Raw genomic sequence first — 25,338 nt, 5'->3', positions numbered from 1 at the left:
ACGTATGTACCAACATTTCCCATAGGTAGAGCAATTGCGTTCTGACAAGTTTCTACTGTTAGTGTCTTCTGAGAACTTCCTACAATTTACTCGCACTGTCAACTGTTGGCAGAAGTTTAAAACGACCCTACAGAGTAATGTACATACATAACATCGCTAGCATCTGGTGTGGCCAAACGTATGAATGCAAAGGCTGTGATTTCCACGAACATAGCACATCGGAGGTGTTTTATCTAGCGTCATTTCTGGGTCTGAGCGGAACCTCTCGTTGGCCTCGTTTACGTAACCGCAAGACGTGTTGCGAGCGCCCGTGTACGGGCCTGCAGGAGCATTTATGTAATTAGCTTGTTTATATATTTCAGTCACCGACTTCAGGCTCACTGTCTGTAAATGTTGTGCCGATTTGCAAAAAGAGCCGCTTGACACTATTGTACGGACGATTTGGTTTACGCCGGAAAGAGATGTCATAAGCCCGCACAGTAAGAGCGCATCATTAGTATTCGCGGGAAGCTCTCACAACACCCTGTAGCCTCGTCTAGAAGAATGGCGGTCTTAGTGTTGGCATCCGGTGAACAGGGTCATTTTCTCTTTTAACATTATAGGCCTGCTGCAAAACCTACAAGCCAGCTTCCCTATGAGGCGAAAATTCGCGCACAATGGCGGTGCAACCTGACTCGGGGACAATAAATGGGTGCAGCACTAGCATCTATTAAATACACAGGGCATTGAGCGAGAACAGGCAGTCTGGCGAGGCGAGGTTAAAGCGGATGATGTGCAGCGCGGACTCTGCGAGGACGCGAAAGTTGTGTCCAGAGACTGCGTGCAAGGCCTACGACAGTATTGAGCGAGAATTCCTGCCGCACAACGGCTTGTAGGTTATGCAACTGTCTATCGTTTGTTCTCGTCCAAATATCTATTTCATATAAATTCCTTCACAGAAAAACAGACGGAGCGATAATTGACTCATAGGAGTGTGCTGCGAGGTACAAAGCCACTGCCACGGCTAATTGCGACTGGCCACCATCAACATAATCGTCGTGTACGTCATTCCCGCTGCGTCTGCGAGTTTATTTATTTATTTTTTGCAAATGTCACAATCGGCGTACACAAAAGCACTACTATAGACAGACAGCCGGAATTTTTGGGGTCATATTTCAAGCTGGTCTGTAGCAATATTGCAACCTAACTCTCCAGACAATGCCAGAGCGTAAAATTTACCTCAGAGCGAACAAACAAGCCTTACTTCGCTACGACCTTTTTGTGTGTGATCGTGTTTATGTGCGTGTATCATTACTTCTGTGTCAGCGTATACGTTTATCAGTGTGTGAGTTTACGTTTCACTACTTTCTTTACACCATTATCTCGCTGTGTACTGCCTATTGTGCGTTCTTCATTTTATGTGTGCTGTGCCCATTTTTGTCTTTGTTTTCTTGTTTCTTTTGCTATTGAGTGTATTTGCTTGTTTATGCGTTGTTCGTTTGATCGCTCCCTTCTTTTGTTTCCTATTCATTTTATTGGCGCAGCTGAGCCTCTTCAACAAATATTTCGCCTTTGTCTTTTCCTCAACTTTTCCACAGATCAATGTGCCTTGCGAGCGTTGCGAATCAAAATTAAGCGACGAAGGTTAACATAACGCTCACCGATTCTGTTCCCACCAGCCACGAGAGCCACAAACTTTTTGCAGCGACCGCTTTGTGTTCATCTCGACCAAATAGGGGGCCTTCTGAAATATAGCGGGTACAATGGATGCGTACCTTAACTCCCTCCTGTCACACTTCTGCTGCTCTGCTCTAAGGCATTCCACATTTCCAACGTTGAAAATGACGCCTTACAGCTGCGCGCCTTCCTATTTTACCATGTGTTATAAGAAGGCAGTTGTTTAATTTCCTTTTCAAAAGAAATCAAAGCTTGTTTAGGTGCGCCTTATTCTTCGTGCATGAGAAGGAGAACTTGCTTTTTGTGCCTGGGAAATGCAATTTTCCTCAGTGATTAATACCGGCTGCCGACCCCCAAACCAAGCGCAATGGCAACTCTTGCCATCGTAACGTTGCAAGAGCCTAATATCAAAGGCATACATCACTCCTCTGATCTCGTACAGAGTATCACTCGGAACCGACCCCGCTTCAGGGGATATTTCAAGCCAAGGGGAATAACGGAATGCACCAGGGAAGGTGGAGTAAAGTAAATAAAAACAAATATGAGAAGAATGAAACTAAAACACAAGTGGCTGACTTCCCCGCTCGTGCGAGTCAATTCCGAGACACACCCTGGAGCGAGCCAAGGCTAGCAATATAAGCCTTGCACATTTCGTAAGCCGTTTAAGGACTGTGAACTCCTTGCTGCAGCTCAGTTAAGTGCTCAATTACAGGAATTCGCCAAAGGAAATGCTGCGCATACTCCTGTTCTATCCGGAAAAAGGAGCACGTGTTCGTGTTCCTGCCATTGTAGAGCGCGCATGAGACGAATACAGCCCTGCGGGCCTCCCTTTGAAAGACCGAGTTCACGCTCCTCCAGGGAGTTGAAATTTCTAAAAGGGAAACAACTATAGTTAGGAGTCAAATTAAGACCTAAGAATTGCTCCAGTTCGGCTAGAGCCTACTGTTTATCCAGTTATGCCTAGTTTGGACAAGTGCTCCGAGTGATAGATGAGGGATGGTGGAAAACAAGGTTTCAATAAATACTTCCATTTCGACCCGAAATATGCCTGTCCGACAGAGCAGCAATAACTTCGCAGTTTCATTTCCTTTTTATTTTATTTTTTTTACAAATCCACATGCAAAATGGCAATGAAAAGCCACCGCATCTGCATTTTGCGGATATTTAAGCATTGCGCGAAAGGCGGGGTGCACGATGCCAACTTACCATCTCATGTAGTACACGCTGCTCATGCAGCTCTTCTTCCTCTCAACCATTCGAAAGGCCCCTCCTGGCTCCTCGCGAATTTGCACCTAAATGCAAACCGAGCGCGCCCCTCTTGCAATCCAGCATTTTAATTTTCCGTTCAACCCCCGGACCGGCCGCTGAGTTTTCAGCTTGCCAAAATAAATCACACCCCGGAAGGCTGCCGTGGTAGTTGAGATCAGCACTGGGTACGGTGTAGTGTACGGGAGTTAACGGCACTACAGCGCCAATGCCAAAAGAAAAGTGCGGCGCGAGAGGAAAGCCGTGCCGCAGCGCTCGTACCATTCTTTGGCGGTTCTCGACGCACTCGGTGACGGCGGCCCAGATGTTGCCCTTCTGTCGGCGCAGCGCGTTCTGGGCCTCGCTGACGGACACAATGCCGATGTTGTTCTCCCGTCGGTCGTGGCCGTAGTTTGTGGCTAGCGTCACCACGGTCTCCGTCATGTTCTGCCAGTTATCTCGCAGCCAGTTGACGGGGTTGTCGTTACCGCAGTGGTTCATCGCCACTTGCAGGTCGTCGGCCGTGAAACCCCGCTGCTCGGCCTCCTGCAACAGTCAGGAAACGTGCAGTAGCAGCAGCAGCAGCAGCAGTTTTATGAGACAACCCGGAGGTCCCTTCAAACTTTAGCGCCACTCTGCGCGCAGGATGTGGGCGCCCATGAAGGACGAGACGACATGGTCGAGTGCCATTAGAATCGTAAACTGCATAGTCTGTACATTTTTTCTGCTCTTGTGCTCCCTTTAGCCACCCATTTTACTGTTGTTGTTTTTGTTCTGTCTCCCTCTTATGAGGAAATCAGGGATATAATGAGTTAAAATGTTTTATTGCCTAAGTTTGGTTAATTCATCACGGATGTTCATAATAGCTTTAAAGAAATTTCAGAAATCCCTTTGTGAGGGCTGGATACATACTGCACCGATCCTTGGAGCATATGCAGCTTTTTTTTTTTTGTAGAAATGCTAAACTCACCCGGATGAGGCGAACCAGCTCGAGGCCTTGAGTACGCATCTGTTCTTGCTTGCGCTGCTGCACTAGCTCCTCCAGGCTCAGGTAGTAGTCCTGCTTCCTGCCCTGCGGACGGCTATCATCAGCGATGGGCAGGGCTTACGCGTTCTCCTTGTCTATTTATGCCTATATTACTTCACGCATACCCATTAGGACGTACAAGTAACCACGTCATGTTAAAAACCACCCGAGATAGATATAAAACTCCGCTTTAATCAAGTTATATAAAAGCGTGTCTGCGTGGCCTGGGAGTAGTGTGTGTGGGACTCGGGATGCTACGGTAAGGGAGGGTTCCATTCCCATCTCAGCCTCCCATCGCATCGCAGCATCCCGAGTTGGAATTTACTGTCATGTCACGTGGTTCATGACGTCGTATACAGTCCTCGCCCAATGAGCACCCGTGCATGTCACCTGCCATCTACGCCTACCAGAGCCATCGTAATTTTTCACTCCGACAAAGCCGACGCCAGATTTTCTGCAAAACTGGGCCTTTAACGTTATCTTAAAAGTAAACACAACTCTCTTCTTGACGCAGTTCTGTGTTGGCAAGATAGTCCATTATATGCTTGTCAGCGGATTTTCTGGCCAGACGACAAACACCTAGAGCAGCCGTACGTGGTGTGGAAAGGAAAAAAGCGAGACGCGAGGGGCTTGGCGACGGTGGACACTCACACCCGAATCTGAGTTTCTCGCAGTCGTGGGAAAGAAAGCATCAACTCGTTCTTATCAATGAGCTGCCAATTGTAAAAATTTGCTACATGTATTTTTTTTTTCTAACTTGGAAATATTTTCTTTTGACTTAAACTATACGTCCGTCTGCTAGCGCCCCTCTTTGACTACGAAGCTCGAGAATGCGCGATGTTCCATTCATTAGTGCTACGCGCAGCTGTGAAAAGCAGTGTACGTACAAATTATCATCATGTTTTTCTATGGCAGAAAAGCATAAGCCGACGATTACGCGCTCCCAGGACAAGGCCGTATTGCTCAATAAATTGCTGTGTGCACCTGGAATCAGAAAGCGCTCACCGAGGGTCGCTTTACTGTTTGCGCGACTTCTACGCCCCTCTTAATCTATTCCTTTCATTTGAAAATAGGCAAGCAGTAATTTGTAGCCAGAGCTTGTTCACGGTGGCATCCCTGGCGGATTCCATTGCGTAGGCAATCAACGTCTGGTCACGTGTCATCACGTAACCAGCACCCTGTCGACGTCTCGTGGCCCAGTAGCCCTCAGGTTGCACCCTCCTCCCCTCTAGAGGAACCTTCATCAAGAACTGTCACCACAGATAAGAAGCGCTACTGTGATTCCACCTCCGAATACATGAGCACCCGCACATGCAGTCCAAACACAGAGATGCGGCGGTGAGGCAAGTGCGAATTGGCAGGCCGCAGTCTGAATGGCCAGCATGCAATGGCTTCACGGATTACCTCTTCGCATCACGTCACACTTGTTAATTCATCAGTAGTGTCGCCCCAAGGTTCCACTGCTAGGCGCTACAAGATGCGGACTACACGGAGTGGTCCGAAAACACTAACGTCCCGAATGACCGCATAGTAAGACAATAGAGAATACGCAATATTCACCGTCGCGAACAGCGTTCACCAAATCTCGCGTTACTGCCGTCCTGCGGCTTTTTTTCCCATCTACATTCGTGATTTTGTTTCTCGCACGGCTTTAATTCATTGAAGCTTCTCTGTGTGGACAGGACAGTCGATAATGGGGAGCAAGAGTGCACTCGTACTTGAAAAGATTCGCACGCTAAGCGAACCACGTACCTCCGATATGTAGCTGCTGGACGTGGCCCCGACGAGGGACGACGCGTCGTCGTCCTTTCTGCTCTCCAGGCCGAACGGGCGGTCGAACTCCGCCAGGGAGCCATGCCTCGCGATGCCCCTGCGCACCGGCGATGCGTCCGACATGTCGCTGTGCAGGGAGGATCGACTGTGGCTGCGGTACAGGCGGCCCTCGGGCTCCGTGTTTTGCAGAGACGTCTTCGAGAGGGTCCTTGCACGAGGCGCGCAAGCGCAGTTTCAGCAGCAGCCCTCACCTTGCCTTCACGCCGTGCTTAAACGTTTCCGTGCATTCAGCGCCTCGTTGGTGGTATACCTGTCAACGCTATTGGACCCATCGGGACAGGCGCTCAAGTTCGATTTGTAGTCAACCAGATTCACTATTCTGTTGAATAGTCGTTGGATATGACCTCCCGGACTGATGTTATTTTGTGTGTGTGTGTGTTTTTGTTTTTTTGCCGCACTTCTATTCGTGGCCTTTAGTCAGACGAACAAGCAAGCCCTTGCAAAAAATACACTTTTTTACGTGAATTAAGTCTTTAGTTGGAATATCTTAATTTTGGTGGAAGCATACTTCGATTTGATTCCCATTGTCTCTGGTTCAAAAGCTCTCAGGAAGACAACGCTGTATTACGTCAACAACGCATTATTGGACTGCGATATTCTCAGCAAGGTTCGTTACGACTAAATAGCACAAACATACTCGTAGTTATTCGAGCGTTTTATTCTGGTTTCGGCAGCGAAGTTAGTGCAGAGGCCGTTTAGCTTTCTGAAAGCAAGAGGACGGAGTGGTTAGGCTGGTTGTTAATTGCTCAGTTTGGAATTAGTTGTGCCCGCAAAATCAGGGCTGCACACTCAAGTACCTGTGCCGCGCACCTGATAAGGTTACCGATCCGGGTTCCTCTAGGGGCCGCCTGTTCACCCTTTCGCTGCAAAAAGGCCGGCCGAGGCTGGTCCAGGGAGTACGCCTTGGCCTCGGCGAAAACACGACGACGTTCCTGCATCTCTTGCTGCGCGTCCGACAGTGGCGGCGACGTTGAAGGGTCCGTAAAGTCTTCCGTGTCGGTTGCCACGGAAGTCTTATATAAAACCTTGGGTCTGACGGCCTGCGCTGTCACCGCCGCCGTGGTGTCCGGTGGAACTGAGACGCTGCCGGATGGACTTTGTTCGGGGCTGCCAGACATGGTTTGACTGGATGAGTGACACTGCTGAACGCTCGACTGATAGCTCGGAGCTGGCTGCGTGCCGGGACCGGTCGCTGCCTTGCTCACTAACGACGTCGATCCTGCTTCAGCACTTAGAGCCAAGTCCTGCTGCGGCGCCATGCTGGAGCTCTCTGTCTCTGCGTTGTCCCCTTGGAAATGCTGCACTGTTTGACTCTCCTGCACCACACCGGCGGTCTCGATTCGCCGGTTTTCTTCCTCTATCCGCATCTGGATCTCGAGGCGTCGGCGAATTTCCTGTGAGTGTGTTTTGAGAAGAAAAGAGGTAAAATGGATCTCCTGGGATTAGTTCGAGAAATCAAGTTTAGGCGCCAGATTCAGCCATTCGTTCATGAGCGTCAATGGCAGTAATTATTTTCGAACGTGCAACTTAGTTTAGTGCGCGTATAAATATAGAATCTTTAACGCAGAGGAGGAAAGGTGAGGACATGACAACCCTACACTTTCTTAAACCAACTTGTATTAGATACAGTGAGTGGTTTCTTTGTCGCATTCTCGATAATAAAAGGCCTTCAGAATATTTCTAACTAAATACTAGGTAGCCAACGCTGTCGAAATTTCATTTCACTCCTTAGAGGATCAAACTCTCTCAGCCTAAAGTCATGGATACGTTTCGATGTAAACTGCGTAAATATGAGGGTGTCGTTCTGTTTCTATGAACAAGTCAAACATGCTCAAGAGGGGTGGAAGATAAATCCTGGCTATTTCGCAGTGATAATTTGTTAAATCATGGGTTAACAAACCGTAGGACCTTGAGAAAATAACAACTGGGAGCAAGGAAACAGTTTTCTTTCGGAATTTATGCATCTGGCACAGAAATGTATTGCAAACCCAGGGACGTCTCGCTCGAAAGATGAAACGTGAGTTCACTAAGAACTACTTCTTACTTATGTAGTTCATTGCGGGACTACGGCGCTTGTACAGGGTGAACAATCTTCGGATTTCTGTAAGTAAACTCTGTGCTGACAGCTGAAGTTTGTGTTTTCTCTAACGTCGACATAGGCAGGCCTTGTAGGCACTTATCCCCCCGGAGTGCCGGATGCAACACCACTCATAGCAGCAGCCTTATCATACTACTCAGCTTGGGTGAAACTGCTTCTACGAATGAATATGGGACATTCTCATTTGAAAGCTGCGGGGCGTCCCGCTCACCTTCTCCACCTCTTGCTGCTCCTTAATAAACTCGTCCGTGAAGTTCACCTTGTTGTCGTCGTCGGGGGTGTGACTTGGCTTGGCCTCGGCTTTGGCTTCGGGCTGCGGCTCGTCTGGGGTCGCTTCGCTCTTAGCTGGCTCAGCGTCGCTCTTGGTGGAGGACAGCTCGATCTCCTTGTCCGCCAGAGTGTCCTGAAAACCGGCCCTCTTCTTCTGGCGCTCCTCGTCGTCCGAGGCGGCTGCCGGCGGCGACTGCTCGCGGAAGGTGGTCTTACAGCAGATGAGGCAAATGCGCGAGCCGGCCTCGTTAATGAAAGTACAGTGCTGGCAGCGCCAGGGTTTACTAGGGTCCCATTTTGGCTGCGGCAGCGTGCTGAGGTCGGACACCCCCTGCTGGAGTCCTGCTGACGCCTGCTCGGCTGGCGTCTGGGACCGCTGTTGCTGCTCGCCGTGGGCTGCGGCCGCGAGGAGGCGCGCTTGCTGCTGCCTCACGGCGTCGGAATGTTCTCCTTCGGTAGGGGTCCCTCGGGTCTCAGCCTTGCCCTTTTCCGGAGTCTTGGCTTCATCCCGGTCTCGGCTGGAAGGCGTACGGCCTCGGCTCTTGGCCTTTTCACTCGAGTGACTTCCGCGGTCTGTTTGGATTTTTCGAAGAAAGATGCAAGTATTAGCGGAAAATGAAACGAACAAGAAAGCTCGGGAGATTGAGATTCTCACAAAAAGGAAATGTGCAACGCATCCACGCAGGAACACTATTGTTAATTTCAACTTTCAGCTAAGCAACTTGCCTCTGCAATGATGTACACTAGTTTCATTATGTTTTCTTGGTTGTGCTTCTGCCTCGTACTAAAAGCAAAGCTCGCGTGTAGTAAAGGCTTATGCAAAATTCAGCAGATTGTAGTAGCGTAAACAATTCCGATTATAAAGCCCTGCAATCCTGCATCCTTGAAGCCCAGCAACGAACTTTAGTTAGAGACCCACTACGCCTAGTAATCTTGGTGAATGGTGGCCTGCAATGGAGTTTGCAATACGTGTGTTTACTAAGCACACTCGAGAAACAGCTCGCCGATGGCCGATCTCAGCAAACGGCTAGCAGAGGTAAGCGAAGCTGTCATGCGTATCTCGCCTTGAAGCGCTAGTGACAACTTGCTTAGAACCTGCCCTTCAAGCCACAACTCGTGCCTTCGAAGAGACAAATCGGATGAGGCACTCTGCAAACAGGGGAAGAAAAGAGGTACGGGAGAAGAAGGAATACGCGCGCTGCATTGAGCACAGCTCATAATCTGCCACGCGCGTTTACAAAGCGGCCTGCGGGCCGCGAGCCCACCTCTAGAAGAGTCCAAAGAGTCCTGGTCTTCGTCGGAGGACAGCTCCTGCGAGGACTGGCGCCTGGACGCGGTTTTGCTCAAGCTTTTCTTGTGCTTTCTATGGTGCGGCCGATGGAGCCGATCGCCGGACGCGTCCGCCACTGGCAGCGAGTGCTGAGACGGAGACGGCGACGGGGGCCGCATCCACGGGGGAAACAAGGGCGGATAGGCCGGGTACCCAAAGGGGTAGAAAGGAGCTGCAAAGACACCCGCAGTAGCTGAGCAACAGTGCAGCTTCTTCGCATATGCTCTAACGACGACGTGAGTGCGACACCTATTGCCATAAACCATGGCCTCATGCCATGCTCTCAAGTTTTGCGCTAGGTTAGGGGGCATGACCGCGCCTCCTACCACCCCCTTTACTTTTTTATTTTATTAGTATACCCACAGTGTAAAAAATTACAGAGGTGAGTGGGGGTCACTACAACCAATGCTTCAAAAATAAAAAGAAAAAGAAATACAGGTTGTACTAAAGCAAGAAACAAAACTTGGAGAATCTGGCTCTACTGACATCAGCTCAGCATGTAGAATACAGCAGAAGACACTCGGTCATAAGCATCAACGAACAGCAGTGCGCAGTGAGGATCGGAACAATGTCAATGCTGTAATTGTTGCCACTTAAGAGGGAAGCTGGTTTCAGTCCCCAGATATACGAGGTATAAATAAGTCCGAAAATGGTCTGGTGGTACATGAGACTAAGCCAACTTTGTGCGCGTTGTCAAGGCGGGAGGATATATAAATAGGCGGTGTGAGGAATTCGGTGTACAGTATTTCGCGGTGCAATATTTTGTGAAAGAGTCGCAGGCACTTTTGCTTTAGGCGTGTTGCCTAATAAAGGCGCAAAATTAAGCTACTTGCAAAATTTTATTAAGAAGCGGGGAAAAAATATCTAGGCGATGCGGCGTTGCCTAACAAATCCAGTCGAAATGAATGCGCTTGAGGCGCGTGCGTAATGAAGGGGCAAAATTAAGCTACTTGCAAAATTTTAATAAGATGCGGCGAAAAAATATCTAGGTGATGCGGCGTTGCCTAACAAATCCAATCGAAATGGATTCGCCACTGGAACGCAGGAGCCGTCCTATTCGAGCAGAGCTCGGCCAGAGAATGTGATGCTGTCTATAAATACGACACTCGTAAACACTGGGACCATATTATTACGGACGCAATCAAAGCGTTTTACTAAAGCTCTCGTAATCTGCCTACCTGCACTGCAGCCAGCACTTTTTGCTACGCGTCCATTTACTTGCTCCGGCGCCTGCTTACCCCGGCAGCAAAAATGTAACCCTCCACTTAAGCAGCGAGACATTGAACATTGCATTTCCTGGCGAAGCACGATAACCTGTAGGCACCGTAAGTTTCTTCTGTCTCTTTGTACTTTTATTTTGTTTTTCCGTTTGACTACTTTTTATTTTGTTCGTTAATGATGTTTTCTACTGTCTGCTATTGTCTGACTCGTTTTCGATCGCATCAAGTAAAATCTATTTCTTTCCAGCAGAAACTGAATTCTTAGCCACGTGGGGCAAAGAGTACTACTTATGTAAATAAACGCGGCTCGGTTCAAATCAACTACTCCCCCCGAAAAAAAAAAATAGGAATTTGAAAAATATTTTCATATTTATTTTCTAATTGTTTTGCATACCCTACTCAGTTAAAGGTCACAACTTAAAGGGAGACTACATATTCGGCATATCGTCATTACAGAACCGAGTCCAGCGATTTACTAAACCCGAGTAAGCCACTTATCTGCAGCCGGTGTATTTTTGCACCGCTTATCCCAGCCTAAAAACGTAATCCGCCTCTTATGCCGTACGTATATGACTGACCGCTAAATTCACTGATGTAGCAGTACCTCTTGTCCATTTCGTAACTTTCTCTGTTTCATTAACCTTTAATGTTTTAAATCCTGTTTCTCGCTGACCTAGTTTTTTACATATTGCGTGAATACGGGTACAGTTATATACGTCAGCAATGTCCTCAAAGTAAAAATATCTTGTTCTAGGCGTGGTTGTTCGGTACATTTTCAAATGGAGCCGAAGCTGCTGCTGTCGCAAATGCCTTTCTGCTGGTCAGCTAAGCCCTGGAAAAAAAATGCACGTAGCACTTCCAATGGCTTTTTTATGAGAATGTAAGGGAGCCCCCCCCCCCCCCCCATATCCCCCCCCTTCCCCCACACACACACCCAAAAAAAAAATCGTTTGCGTTGCGTAACCTTTTTCAACTCTGTTGTCTTTTCTTTCACGAAATTATTATATCCCAAGTTTGCTCCTTCTCTGTATTGCGTATAATACACTTTAGTCCACATTGCGGTAGCTCTCCCAGAACCTTCGCTTACGTCACTTCATTATTTCGGGCTTGCGTGTACCCGCTGTCCACTGCCGTAAGTTTTTATAGTGCAGTTCGTTCGACACGCCACATTAGCGACCACAATTCCCAAGTGCCTAATCTTGTAAGCCTTTCCAACCCTAGAAATATGCATATATTGAGTAGCCGTGTGACGTGATCTCTTTAGACATTTATAAACATGAAATAATGCAAGCGAGAAACATGTTAATGATCTGCTGCAAAAAGAAATAGAAAAAACCAAGACCCTTTTTAGACGCAGCAAAGCTTGAAGTGGTCCTGCAGAAGCCATGAGAACATGAAATAATGCAAGCGAGAAACATGTTAAGGATCTGCTGCGAAAAGAAATAGAAAAAGCCAAGACCCTTTTTAGGCGCAGCAAAGCTTGAAGTGGTCCTGCAAAAGCCATGAGAACATGAAATAATGCAAGCGAGAAACATGTTAAGGATCTGCTGCGAAAAGAAATAGAAAAAACCAAGACCTTTTTTAGACGCAGCAAAGCTTGAAGTGGTTCTGTAAAAGCCATGAGAAGCATTGCGACGATTCGCACGCAGATTCGAAAACAGTAGCACATGTTGCATGTGTGGTACCGCAGTGGCTATGATGAAGGATGCCGGTTTACTAACGCCGAGCACTTCGCCCGCGACTTGCGTGACACCTGCACACAGTTACTTGACATTTGTGATTAACCGGTTCCAAACACCTTTCTAGAGTAATAAATTAGACCGACCATTTGTTACGACGTATTTACTTGAACTGCGCCGGACGTACGCATCTAGGTACAGCTAGCAACATACATATTTTGAAGCGAAAGCATCCCTACGCCAGGTAGCCGAGCCGTCGGGCATGCGCGGTTTTCACCTTGAGGGAGATTTAGAGGTCAAACTGCTGAGTTAAGCCTGATGGTCGCCATGCGACTGGGGCATAGTCACCACCATATATAGTCACATACATGCATAGTCACATAGTCATAGGCCACCAGGTCACGTGGCCACTGTCAAGGTCAAGGTCACGCAAAATTACGTGAGTGTGACGTGGAAGTAGCAGGCGCTAGAGGAGCGATACGTGTATATAACACAGCATTTCTGTTCTATCAGATTCCTGTTGGCCGCGGTGTCATTCGAACCATATGATGAATAGCTAAAGGAATAAGATTTAAAAAAAAAAAGCATACTAGAAAGAATTATATTACCTCTGTCCTGTAGCAACTCGTACGAGTCGCTGTGGCTGAAGCACCGCGAATAATTGCGAACTGGCCTCGCCATAGCAAGCAGTGTCGCGAATTCAGATCCCCTGTCGCTGTAATTTGATTATGCTCTTACAGCTCTTCATGCATTTGGTAAGCGATGATGAAACCCTTTTGAGTGCGCCGGGCTGAGCCTTCTTGCGGTATTCGTAAGATGAAGAATCGCATAGTTAGGCATCATTGGGAAAAGCTATAGTGTTCGCGCTGTCGGAGAATCACGGCTAATTGCAAGCCACAGGAGACGAAACGGGAAGGGACATCCAGATTCAAGGCGATTTTCGCCTCTTCCGCCATACCAGTGACAAAATAACAGGAAATAACGCACTATTCTCTCTGTCTCCCTCCCCCCTTCCCTTTTTTTTTTTTCCTTTTTGTTCGCGAGGTGGTGCCTTCTGGGTACGCCTGGAAGATTTTCCAACTTCCTTGAAGTGTTGCGCGAGGCCGGCTTCCGAGTGATGCGCCAGAAAAGATAATTAAAAATTGGAGCCAGCGCCAGTTCGGCGCCTCTGAGAGACGAGGCTTCAACGATGCGGGCACAACCTCTTCGGAGGTGGGTTGCAAGACACGTGAGTGCGGGCCGACTTTGCGGGGGCGGAGGTGACGAAATCACCGCAGTGCTGAGAAAAATGAGGATAATAGTCCACATGTAATGACTGCCTTTAAAGTACAGCCTGCCGCTTGAAGCGCGCGAACGGCTATATGGCTGCATCCATTCCGTACTCGCACCAGCTCTCCGAGACGAGACAGGCAGCAAACTTTCTGAACTATAGGCTTACAGCAACGCAAGCGCCTGCAGAGTTGACTAGACACGGTAGGACCGCACATGCTTTTTACTTCATCTCTCCCCTTTATACATTTCTGATACGATAACGTTAGGATTGCAATGGAGGCGAAAACTGTCCGGCTTATCGGTGTCTACACTCTTCAAAAAAAAAAAAAAATCGTCCGGGTTACTATGTAATCTAGAAGCCACAGTCGTTAATATCTTTCTGCGCCTGTTACCATCATGCTACCAATTGTTTACAACCACAAACTCAGCGCAAGTATGTAACTGCAGTCCTTACTAAGCAAGGTAGTTGATGCGGCAGCGGTTACTAGTTACTATGGAACTGAACTAACAGCGGTAACTAAGACTAAAAGATGAACAGAAATTTCTAAAATAATGTGCACAAGGCTCGAATCAAGACGACAGAGCGGACTTTTAAAATAAAAAATATTAGCAACATGATCATAAGCTCATAAAATTTTTTTATTTTTGCCATTTCAAGGGCAAAAATGATTGAAATATCTTCTCTGAACGTGCGAGTGTCACTGGCTTTAAAACAGGGTGACATCATGTAAGGGATTTAAACTCGCTGAAAGTTGTTGTTCTGTGTTCGCGGCCAGAGCGGTGGTGTGCTTCCCTGTAGTGCTTCTTGTCCGACTAATATATATGACCTGATCCGCGGTTTGAATGTGGTAATTACGTGCTCTGTCAAAACATCTGCAGCGTTACCGACTGATATCTGAAGACAATCAGGCAACATTTCGGCAACATTTTACGTTGCATGTGCGGTTACAGGTCAAAAGCTAGTTCTTAATACTAGGCTCCCCTGGATAGGTTTGCTACTGGGGCTAGCTCTATCACCATTCCGTTTACTACGTGCAGTTCCTAAGAACCTAGCGATGTATGTGACAAGCACTTACTAGGTTTACCTTAGTAACTAGCTCGTGTATGCGAAATATCAGTCCAAGTGGGGTCTGTGGTGCGTAGGAGGGAAGAGATTGTGAATAGAAATGCAATGAGAAAAAAAATTAAAATTAGAATAAAATGAGAATATGAATATATTGGCTAATGAAAGGAAAACGCTGTTGCATTTCGTCCTCATCAATCCAATCGGCCACCCCTAGATTCTTAATTTTGAGCGCCGTAGAAAGTTTTGCCAGTAAAATGATGGCAAAAATTTTTTTCTAAAAATCCTTGGTTTTTCTTAAAAAGTGTGGAGGCTTGTAGAGTTAAGGCCTGCTGCTTTTCTTTTTCTTTTATCCGCTCGATTTCTTTGTGTTGAAATGAGATAAATTCCCAGCACTACAGATTTCTGTCATATTGTTAGTATTTGCATATAATCCCTCCGTTCAGAAAACGACCAACATGACTCCATTCAGCCTAGTTTACGGATTAGAAGTGACGGCTAGGCTCGACGTCATGCTACCCCATGTAAACGAAAGTCAAAATGACGATGTCGCCTCTTTTCTAAAGCGCGCCGAAGAGCCCGCCCACTTGTAAGGGCGCGAATCCAGCAGCAGCAAGGCCGAGATGCAGAACGCTACACCCTGGGGAGGCGGACTGCAGAATATCTTTCAGGTGACATTATCTGCGTTTGGTGCCCTATTCAACAACGCGGACTCTTGCGCCGTTATTTCGGTTCCTACCGCATTCTTCGACGCGTTGGTGACCCTAAGGCTACCTTACTCTGAAGCCCTTGTTGTATTCCTCAAAGAACACAACCCAAGAAAATGTGTTGGCTTCAGCATGGATGTCAAGGATTTGTATTATAGCCTCCCTCATGACTGCCTCCTTAAGCGTGTTCAAATGTGCATTACTGAAGACATTAATGAATGTGACTTCATTGACACCACAGGTGTAAGTATTGGAAGTTTCCTTGAACTTTTGAGGTTCTACCTTGAGTCCACATTCATAGGTTGGAAGAACAAGCTGTACACGCAGAAGGCTGGAGTATGCATTGGGTCGAGTGTTGCACCGGTCTTCAATGGCAGCTTCTTAATGTACGTGGATAGACACCTGAAAGATAACTTGGAAGGCTTACATTATTCCACCTTCAGGTATGTGGACGACTTTTTAGTATTCACAGACCGTGAAGGATTCAATCAACGAATGAAGGATATTATGGATGTTTTTACAGAGTGTGGATCCGGGCTGGAATTTACTGTTGAAGAACCAGTGGACGATCGGTTACAGCATTTAGATCTATTGATTCAATTCGGTGAAGATCATATTTGTTGGGAATACAACCCGAGATCGATGAAGCCGTTGCTAAGCTCCAATTCGGAGCATTCCAAATTAGTGAAGAATGGGATGATTAACACATGCTTATTAAATGCGTTGAAGAAATCTTGTTACCACGGCATGGGCAAGAGTTTTGAAAGACAAGTGACAAGAATTGCAAAGGCCGGTTATCGGGAGTCTGTTATTATTGAGGCCAGTTGCCGGGTACTGAAGAGCCTTAAAAGAACGCACAGACTGAAATCCCTGCCAGCATGGGTGAGAGGAAGAGGAAGGTTGCAGTGGTACCGTATGTGCACAGAATTTCGCATAGCCTCAAAAATGTAGACAAGAGGTATGGTGTTGACGTCGCATTGACCGCCCCGCTCAAGATGAAGAGGATCTGCCCGACTATTCAAAGGGAAAGAGAAGCGAAGAAGCAAGAATGTGGGGTGAAACATAGAAACCCATATGTTGGATGCAAGACAGGCGTTGTGTACAGGCTTCCACTCTCTTGTGGAGCCAGTTATATAGGACAAACAGGACGGTGTATTAATAAGAGACTGCAGGAACACCAGAACAACTTGGAAAATGGAAAGGACAAAACGTTTCTGGTATCACATTGCCATTCATGTGAAGTAATGAAGAAGGAGAAGAAGAAGTGCACTCCTAAGTTTGACAAGGTTAGGATTTTGTATCGCCACAAAGAGAAGATGACAAGAGAGATAGTGGAATCATATTTTATTTCAACGGACAATAAGTGTGTCAGCAAGACTTCTCTTGCTCTTTCAATCAAAGAGGTGTCTTATTTAAGTGATTTTTTGTGCAGCAGGTGAACCCAGGGGTTGTTCTGGCTTCTGCGAGCTCGCAGAAGCCTTTTTTATCAAAGAGAGGGGGGGGGGGGGGGGTAAGTGTGTCAGCACGACTTCTGTATCTTTACGCGAAAGTGAACACAGATTGTTAAAAAATACGAGATTATGAGAAGGTTTTTACCTTAGGGTGTTTTTTCTTAATGGTTTTTTTTCCTTCTTACTTTAGGGACATGCACAAGCGTTCACTGTCTTCGGGTTACATATGTGCACATGAATCTTTCAATAAACTTAGTTGGAGTTAGCGCCTGTCCCGTCCGTCTTTCTGTGTGGTTCGTCTAAAACTTAGCGCTGTATTTCCTTTGGTTTAACGCAATGTCACACCAACTAGCCCAGCAAGAGATACTGTTGACTGTGCTGTACTGTCGGCGCATCGTCAAAGATTTCGCTCGACTCGCCGAGCAAAGCAGTCCCGCGGTGACTTCTGACCAGACTTCACCCCGTGACAATATGACGTGCACTGTAGCTTTACCACACGGGCGTCTTAACATTTCTACCTTGTCTTAACGCGACCGCTCCGGGCAGAATTCGATTCCGCGACTACGAGCCACAAGCCTAAAGCCTATATATAGCTAAGGCGCCGCGGCAGTGGGTAATACCATCTCAAAGACGACCCGTGTCGAGCATTACATTCGCAGAATAGACATGGTATAAATATAATGCACTAGCTTCCGAACTTCAAACGTCGGTTATTTTTCAATCATGACAACAGCCTGAGGCCCCGTACCTTATAAAAATAAAATGCAGCTTTTTTTTTTTTTTTTTTTTTTTTTTTACGCAAAGCAGGTTTCTCTTTCCGCAAAAATATAAGTGGTGCTGAGAAAATCGGGACATTTTCTCTTCCAAAATACTTTCGTGCATTTAGCCCCGGAATATTCAAGCGCCATTTTCACAGAAATTCAAAGGATATCGAGCACGAACTCGTGTTTCAAACGCTCTGTATCGCATTACAAAGGCACATTGTGCCTGCTGCTATATACGTCAGATATTATTATTATTCAACTGATCCAGGGCGCTCGAACAAATTGCGACCTGCTTGCCTACCCAGTGCAATCTGCGATAATACCGCATAACCTGGATACAATTTACTCAAGTGGTAGCGGCATCTCGGGTGCGAGTTTTCTGATCGTTTCGGACGAGTCGGTAAACATATAAAGAGGTCAGAACAGCTGTCTAGGACGCCCAAGCTAGTATGCGAGCTCCGTGCTGCGAAAGCGAATACCAAAATCGTGGCGGCTAGCAAAACAAGCAACGACGACGCAATCTGATGAGTTTAACGGCGCACATTTACATTCAAACTGTTTTAAAACGTGTGTTATCTCTAGGTATTCAGTCTAAACGGTCGTCCAGAGTGCGCAGTCAATGTGTTCTATTGGGCTCTGCACGAACAGGAATGAAAAAATCTTACAAAATGCGGCTGGGCACAAGAAGAAAAGAATTATGGTGATGCTCCGTTACCTTGTAAACTGGCATTTGTTCCAGAAAACTAAGGATGTATGTCCCATCATGTTTTCATATTTTTCGGTTAACCGGGTTGTTGGTCCTACAGGAGCAAAATTTGTTCCGCGAGCACGCTTCCAAGCAAACTTGAAATCTAGTGCTTGACGAAATGTCGTCTGGTCCGGTACATTCTTAATCTTGTTCCGCGTACTAAGTGAAACTTTAAAAACTGTTCCACTTATAAGCGGAACATTTTTAAAAGTTCCACTTATAACTGGAACTTATGTGGAACCAGATTAGGAGAGTAGTGGATTCATATGTCAGAAGAAAGAATAACGCCAACCAAAAGGTGGTTGTTAAAAAGATGTTAATGACTGTTCGGCTTCCGTATGGAAGCCTTGTTCACTGAGCAAAAAAAAAAGAAAAAATACGGCCCAGCGAAGTTACGTCCATGACATACGTTCACGCCAAAGAGAATAGGACGCTATGCGGACAGCAGTGATTCGCGAATTATCAGCCGTTCCTTCACGGAGGCGGAGGAGGACTTAGAGCAATAGCAATTTCCTTTCTCCCGCTTTCTTTATTGTTATTTTTTTTTAGTGGATAAGCATAAATGAACGGATTGTGCAAATAGTACCGCCCCTGCAAGCGTTCTCCAAAGTCAACCTCACCTCTGTCACAAGATTGTTATGTAACCCTCACGTCTGAAGTAAACGGAACAGAGTTCTTTGCTGCGGATGAAACGGCTTTCAGACTGTCGGAAGAGCCTCAGGTGTGTTACGTTTTCGTACAAATGGGGCACTGAAACCTTCAGTGGCAGGAACTGTTTGCCTGCTGAGTTTTACAAGGTTCAGCGTCAGTGTGTTTTCATCTCGTAAGAGAACAAACCGTTCCGCCTGCTGACGCCCCCTCGACCTCGACACCTACGCCTTCCAAAACGATCTGTTTAATTACGTGGCTGTGAAGCGTAAATGGCATTTGCTTTTGTTTTGTTTTTTTCTTTTAATAGAAAAACGCGCACAAATGGAGAAAGGAAATCACGGGGAATGTTTCAAGGCACATTTTCCACCCCGTCTACGAGCACTTTCAGGCTCTGTAGGGATTCTATAGATGGCAAGTAAGCGCATATTCACCGGGGTGCATCATGGGGTCGTGCATGCAGCTCTGGCTGCGTTTGATGCGGCGGCAGTCGAGTGTGGAATGGCGCTGAGACTTGTCGTCGTCCGTCTCCTTGCCGTCCTCAGCGGCTGAGTTAACGTTGCTCCAGGAGCCCGTAGAGCCACCCAGGAAGGCTCCTGGTGGTCGGTAGTAGCCCAGTGCAGTGGCCGAGGGTAGCGGATAAGCCAGCGGTGGGTAGCCAAAAGGAGCGCGGAACGCAGGCCCTGGGGGGTAGCCCGGACCTGGAGGAATCATCGCAGCGGCCGAGCCAGGGGGCCCCACGTGCAGCCCGTGGAGGTCCATCATGCTGCTGCTCTGGCGGTTCAATGTTGACGAATCCCCGCTGCATAAGACAGCAGATCGAATTGGTCACTCACCACGTGGGTTGTCTCCTCGAAAAGGCAAAGTATGAGGCGGCAGTACGTAGCAGATCTCGGATTTGGGGCATGCATTCCTTCCTTCTTTCCATCCACGTTTCCTGTCTAGCTAACCCATACAAAAGAAAGAAAGAAAGAAAGAAAGAAAGAAAGAAAGAAAGAAAGAAAGAAAGAAAGAAAGAAAGAAAGAAAGGAAGGAAGGAAGGAAGGAAGGAAGGAAGGAAGGAAGGAAGGAAGGAAGGGAAGGAAGGAAGGAAGGAAGGAAGGAAGGAAGGAAGGAAGGAAGGAAGGAAGGAAGGAAGGAAGGAAGGAAGGAAGGAAGGAAGGAAGGAAGGAAGGAAGGAAGGAAGGAAGGAAAGGGAAGGGAAGGAATACCACCTAAAATCTAACAGAATAAGCATACTACCTAACAAAATGCGCTTCTGTATTGGGAAGCGCTCCGAGAATCCAGACGTTGTGCAAAAGAGGAGCGAACGAGCGAACTACTAGGCAATACGGGGATTAGCGCGTACTCGCACCATATCTTGTTTTACATTTTCTCACTGTTTCTGCGCTTTTGCACACGACCGAGTCTCACCTTGAATGCAGGCATCATAGTTATGCTGCAGCGCTCGTACTAATCGTCGCTGCCCTTTAAACCAGCCTTGCCCCCGTTGTGGGAGCCATTTTCGGCCTTTTACGAACCTATAACGCTATAATTATTCGCCGATGACAGTGCCCATATTACGTTACAGTTTGTGTAATCTTTTTGACTATTTTTTTTTCTTAAGCATCTCATATAGCCGTTGGAGAAAATGTACGAGAAAGGACACTCCCATGGATGCCAGCGGCCCAATCGATTCTTGTGCACGTAACGTCAGATCAGAGAAACAGGCCCACACTTGCATTTTCAGCTTCACTGGCGGGAAATTCGGATAGCGCGCACATTATCACGTTTAGCTATGACGTCATAGGTATATAATACAATCAGCTATGTTTTCATTCTCTATTTAGAATTGTACAGAAAGGCTCAGTACAGAGTAACTGCATGTGTAGAATGATAGCGCCACGCCAACTCATCACTGCGGCGTAAAAAAAAAAAAAAGAAAAAAACGCGACAGTATATAGCCTGTACTCACTCTCCCTGTCGGCGTTTCCAAGCGGTGTTGTTCTAAACACCTGTGTCACCTGTTGTCGAACACGTGACGAGACATCTGATGTGACACGGAATTTCGGGGACAACAGACGCTCATATAATGCCTTCGAGACGAGTGGCAGTTCTGCTAAGGCTTCGAGGCGCTTGTCGATGGTAGAAAAATTCGCCAACCATTTTAGTGCGTAGGCACCGTAGGGCTCTCTCAGTCCGTCAATAAGCCGTTTTCGTGCTTGTCTGAAGCCAGCTAGGCTCGATGAGAGTAATAAAGTAAACATGGCCAAACGGTGCCCGGCCTGGGTTTGGAACCTGCGGCGGCGCGAACAGATCAGCATCGCTGGCCCGTACTGCACGATAGCGCTATTCTTGTGCACAACGTTCTGTGCACTGCATTTCGTCTTCATCAACTTCCACCTGCGCGCAAACGATCCAGCAAATACCTCCATCGCATTGCCCTCTTAAGATGTGTTTAGCGGACCCAAAACTTGTGGGCGATTCCTCTGCCCGAGGGATGCGCACGACAAACACACAGTGGGCCGTATGATAAACATCTTTAATCTCACAGGGATCGGGGATCGTCGAAGTCGGTGTCGTCGTCCGGGTGGCTGCGGGTCGTTGAGAGCGCCGGAACGAAGAGCCAGGGACCAAGGAGCCAGAGACCAAGAGAGGGCGAGACGGCGGCGCGTGCCTTCTTTTATAGCCCCCTCGCGCGGGACCGGTTATCCCCGAACAAGCGGGGAAAGGGAAACGGGCCGCGCGCAGGGAGTATCGGGAAGTGGCGCGGCCTTCGAATGCGCGGCGCGCCACGAGCCCTACAAACTTTATAGCGCGCTGTAAATATAGGTCCCCAATCACCAAGTTTGCCAATCTTTTCCTAAAACCTTACCTTAAAGCTCTAGCCTCGAACCGGACACGAAGTGAAACGCGACTTGCTGGCGTACATATGCATCGCAATTGGACTAAATTGGCTGCAATTTTGAAGCGAAAGCTTCACCACGCTATAGGTAGATCCGGTCTTCGTGTGGGAATGAATAAATCTGACCTTTTTTTGACCTTCAAGAAGCAGGAAAACGAACTGTTGTTATGTCGTCAGGTATCCTTAGAAAATTGTGACAAATACTGTATCCTTTCCTTTCCTATAAACCAACGCACAATGTCAGCGTGCTAGCCATTGACCTTCAAGGAGCCACATAGTGTGACTATAAATATACTGTGCCTTCCTTCCCCAAAATAACCTTGGGGACTACCTTGGTGTCGCACCAATAGGTCATGACCCTTTCATTTTTAGGTGGCATTTGACCTTTCAGAGAGTGGAAGGGGGTGGAGCACGCGATTAATCACGTGGGCGACATCACGTCGTGTCAACGGGTGATGGAAACAGCCATGACGTCAATCGATGGGTACAATAACGACGACCAACCGCACCTCGACTCAGAGCTAGCCATGAACGCCAGTGGCGATTACGTTGGGCTTGGCGTGTCATACCGATGCCAGTTAAATAGGGCTACGAAAGAATTATACCAAGCGTAACCATGCTGTGAAGCCTTCGCTGGTGTTTAAGTATGCTAAACCTTGCTATTTTGTTTTTCAACAAAATGCATTTCATATATATGTTAAAATGGTGGCGTTAATACATAAGATAATTATTCACCGGCAACAAGTTTGTATGCTTAACTATAGCAATTTAATTTTTTACGCTTGCGCCCTCTGACGTCTGATGAAAATATTAGATGCTTGCATAGTCGTGATGCAGAGACCTCGCCAGTCTCCGCATTAACCGGACACCAGGACATGGCATAAAATGGACCGGGAAGAGGACTGCCCACGAGGCCGCTGGCGCGGACAGCCTTGACGTGAGCCAGTCCAACTCGGGCGACCCTTACTGTCTCCCGCCCTCTCGTAATACCCGACTCAGTCATCACACGCCTTAAACATGAGCGGAGGGGTTTGTTGCGGGATCTTGTCCCCGACATTACTTCTCCGAATCTTTATGGTCTTTCTCGCACTGCCCAAGTTCTCATTCACAAGGTGCGAGCTGGTGCAGCGTACACAGCGGACATCTTGAGTCGATGGCGCCAAACCAGGATAATTTCCCCCAACTGCCCTGCTGACTACGTTAATCTGAATCACTTGATCTGGGCTTGTCCTGGAATGGCGAGTCTCCGCGCCCGCTACACCTCTACTCCCCACATCGAGACAGATGAAGACTAGACAGCCCCCAGTACCGACGGCAAGCGCAAGCTCAGTGCCCTGATAGACTTCATTTCGCAGTCTGACACCACACCATCACCAAATCCATTCAGTTCCCCTCTAGGCCACAGGTCATCCTTGTTATTAAATATTTATGAATGAATGAATGAATGAATGAATGAATGAATGAATGAATGAATGAATGAATGAATGAATGAATGAATGAATGACGTATTTTTTGAAGTTATTTTCCGCGTATTGGTCTATTTTTTCGCACTACATCTGCTTTTTTAGATGTGCGAGATTTGTGCGCTGTTCCAGTAATGCTGTGGAATAATAACAAAATAGGCAGCCTGATGCCTCCCCAGGCAGCACAAAGTAGGTTATGAACTGGGGGCCCCAGTGGGACCGATGTAGGCAATACAGGACAGCTCCAGTGAGATCGATGTGGGTGCTGCAATGAGGGCCGACATGGCCTGAAGTTGGGCTGAGCTGACAAACGCGCCGATGGGCCCCACTTGGGACTAATGCAGGCAGCCCTTGTGAGGCTGCCCACATTTTTCGCGCATTGCCAAATGTGCACATCCTGCAAACTTCCCCCGGTGGTCCTACTTTGTAAAGATACGGACAACCGCTCTGGATGAACGTTTAATTTTTATTTCAGTCAGCCCCTCAGATAATGGCATAGGACCGATACGAGTTCTACAGCGGCAAGATGCGCTTGGGCTTGCCCACATTATTCCCATAGGGGTCCGACGCAGATAATTAATGGGAAGCCCTTGTCCAAGTTCTCTTCTGAATATTTACTGACGTAAATAAGCGATTATTGTGTACATGTCTGCACTTTCTAAACGGCGACATCGTTAAATTTCCCAATATTTCGTATCATTAACCTATAATCTAAATTACCTCATGTGCCATTCTGTACAGGTGGTGGAGATGTATGTTCTGAACAGTAATATTGTACTGAAACTTGCAGGCTGTCCACAGCAACGTCATAAAGAGAACCAGTTAGCAATGAATATGTTTGTCTTTTTAGCGCAATTTGCATTAGCGCGAGAACTAAAGCCATGTAATAATTCTAACCGACTAAAAATGCTAACTGTTGTACCATCATCTATAACAGTAATTAAGGGTAACATCAAATACAAGTAAAGGATGGAAAGAATGCGGCAACTCCGGGGTGTTCAGCCCCGCCACAGCCAATATAGTACCCACAGCGGCATTGATTCGACAGCCACGTTTGGGCTCACGCTATTTTTATTTTTGCGACAAGAGCCTGCATTTACGTTGCGTCAGCAATCGTTCTTATCAAATCTGACGAACATGTGTACGCACGAGTTTCTATCCTCACCCAAGGCAAATGTGGGACCTGCAGTGGTTTTATGTGGGTAGCTCCAATTGGGCTGAGTGCTGTTTTTGGACCTATAGAGCCCACGTGCCTTCAAATTCCCCACAAGGAACCGATTGGGGTGTCATGCGAGCACGCCCGCCTTTTACCCCATTGCGGGCGGCCGATGTGGGACCTAAAGCAATTTTGTGTGTGCAGCTTTAGTTCGGCTGGGTGTCGCACTTGCTCTCGCTCGTGAATTGAAATTGTCCACAAGGGACCGATTTTTGGATCATGTGGGCACGCCCGCCTTCCAGCCCCTTACGGCCGATGTGGGACCTAAAGCGGTTTTGTGTGGGTAGCCACAATTGGGCTGGGTGTTGTTCTTGAACCTAGAGCCCACTTGCTGTTGTACGTGCCTTCAAATTGCTCACAAGGGACCGATTGTGGTATCATGCGGGCACGCTCGCCTTTTAGCCCCATTGCGGGCGGCTGATGTGGGACCTAAAACGGATTTGTATGGGTAGCCCCAATTGGGCTGGGTGTTGCTTTTGAACCTAGAGCCCACCTGCTGTTTGCACGTGCCTTAAAATTCCTCACAAGGGACCGATTTTGATATGTGAACACGCTCACCTTCCAGCCCCATTACGGCCGATGTGGGATCTAAAACGGTTTAGCAAAGGCTGACTCATTTGGGCTTCACGAGGCTTTGCCCGAATTAGCTCTCATTCACATTCCACCTGCCCTCAAGTAACCTACAAGGGGCCTAGTGGGGCTACATGTGGGCATCCACCTTTTTCCCCTCTATGACCGATGTAGGTCCCACAAAGATTTAATGT

The 25,338-nt window shown here is 47.4% G+C and overlaps 1 protein-coding gene across 1 annotated transcript in view; it reads right to left on the bottom strand.

Moving 5' to 3' along the window:
• LOC146205687 (uncharacterized) overlaps window positions 1-25,338 on the bottom strand; it is a 105,961-nt gene that overhangs the window by 44,985 nt on the left and 35,638 nt on the right. The window contains exons 6-12 of the mRNA XM_084607604.1: window positions 19,446-19,813; window positions 9,395-9,631; window positions 8,071-8,702; window positions 6,572-7,155; window positions 5,681-5,909; window positions 3,872-3,973; window positions 3,184-3,447 (exon numbers count right to left, since the gene is read on the bottom strand). Coding sequence (XP_084463730.1) covers window positions 3,184-3,447; window positions 3,872-3,973; window positions 5,681-5,909; window positions 6,572-7,155; window positions 8,071-8,702; window positions 9,395-9,631; window positions 19,446-19,813 — 2,416 coding nt within the window. The remainder of the gene's footprint in view (window positions 1-3,183; window positions 3,448-3,871; window positions 3,974-5,680; window positions 5,910-6,571; window positions 7,156-8,070; window positions 8,703-9,394; window positions 9,632-19,445; window positions 19,814-25,338) is intronic.

The sequence above is a fragment of the Amblyomma maculatum genome, chromosome 1 (genome assembly GCF_055883805.1).
Source record: "Amblyomma maculatum isolate TAMU_Amacu chromosome 1, ASM5588380v1, whole genome shotgun sequence".
Lineage (NCBI taxonomy): Eukaryota > Metazoa > Arthropoda > Arachnida > Ixodida > Ixodidae > Amblyomma > Amblyomma maculatum.
Note: the sequence above shows the minus strand (reverse complement) of the source record. Positions and strands in the feature narration are given on the sequence as shown.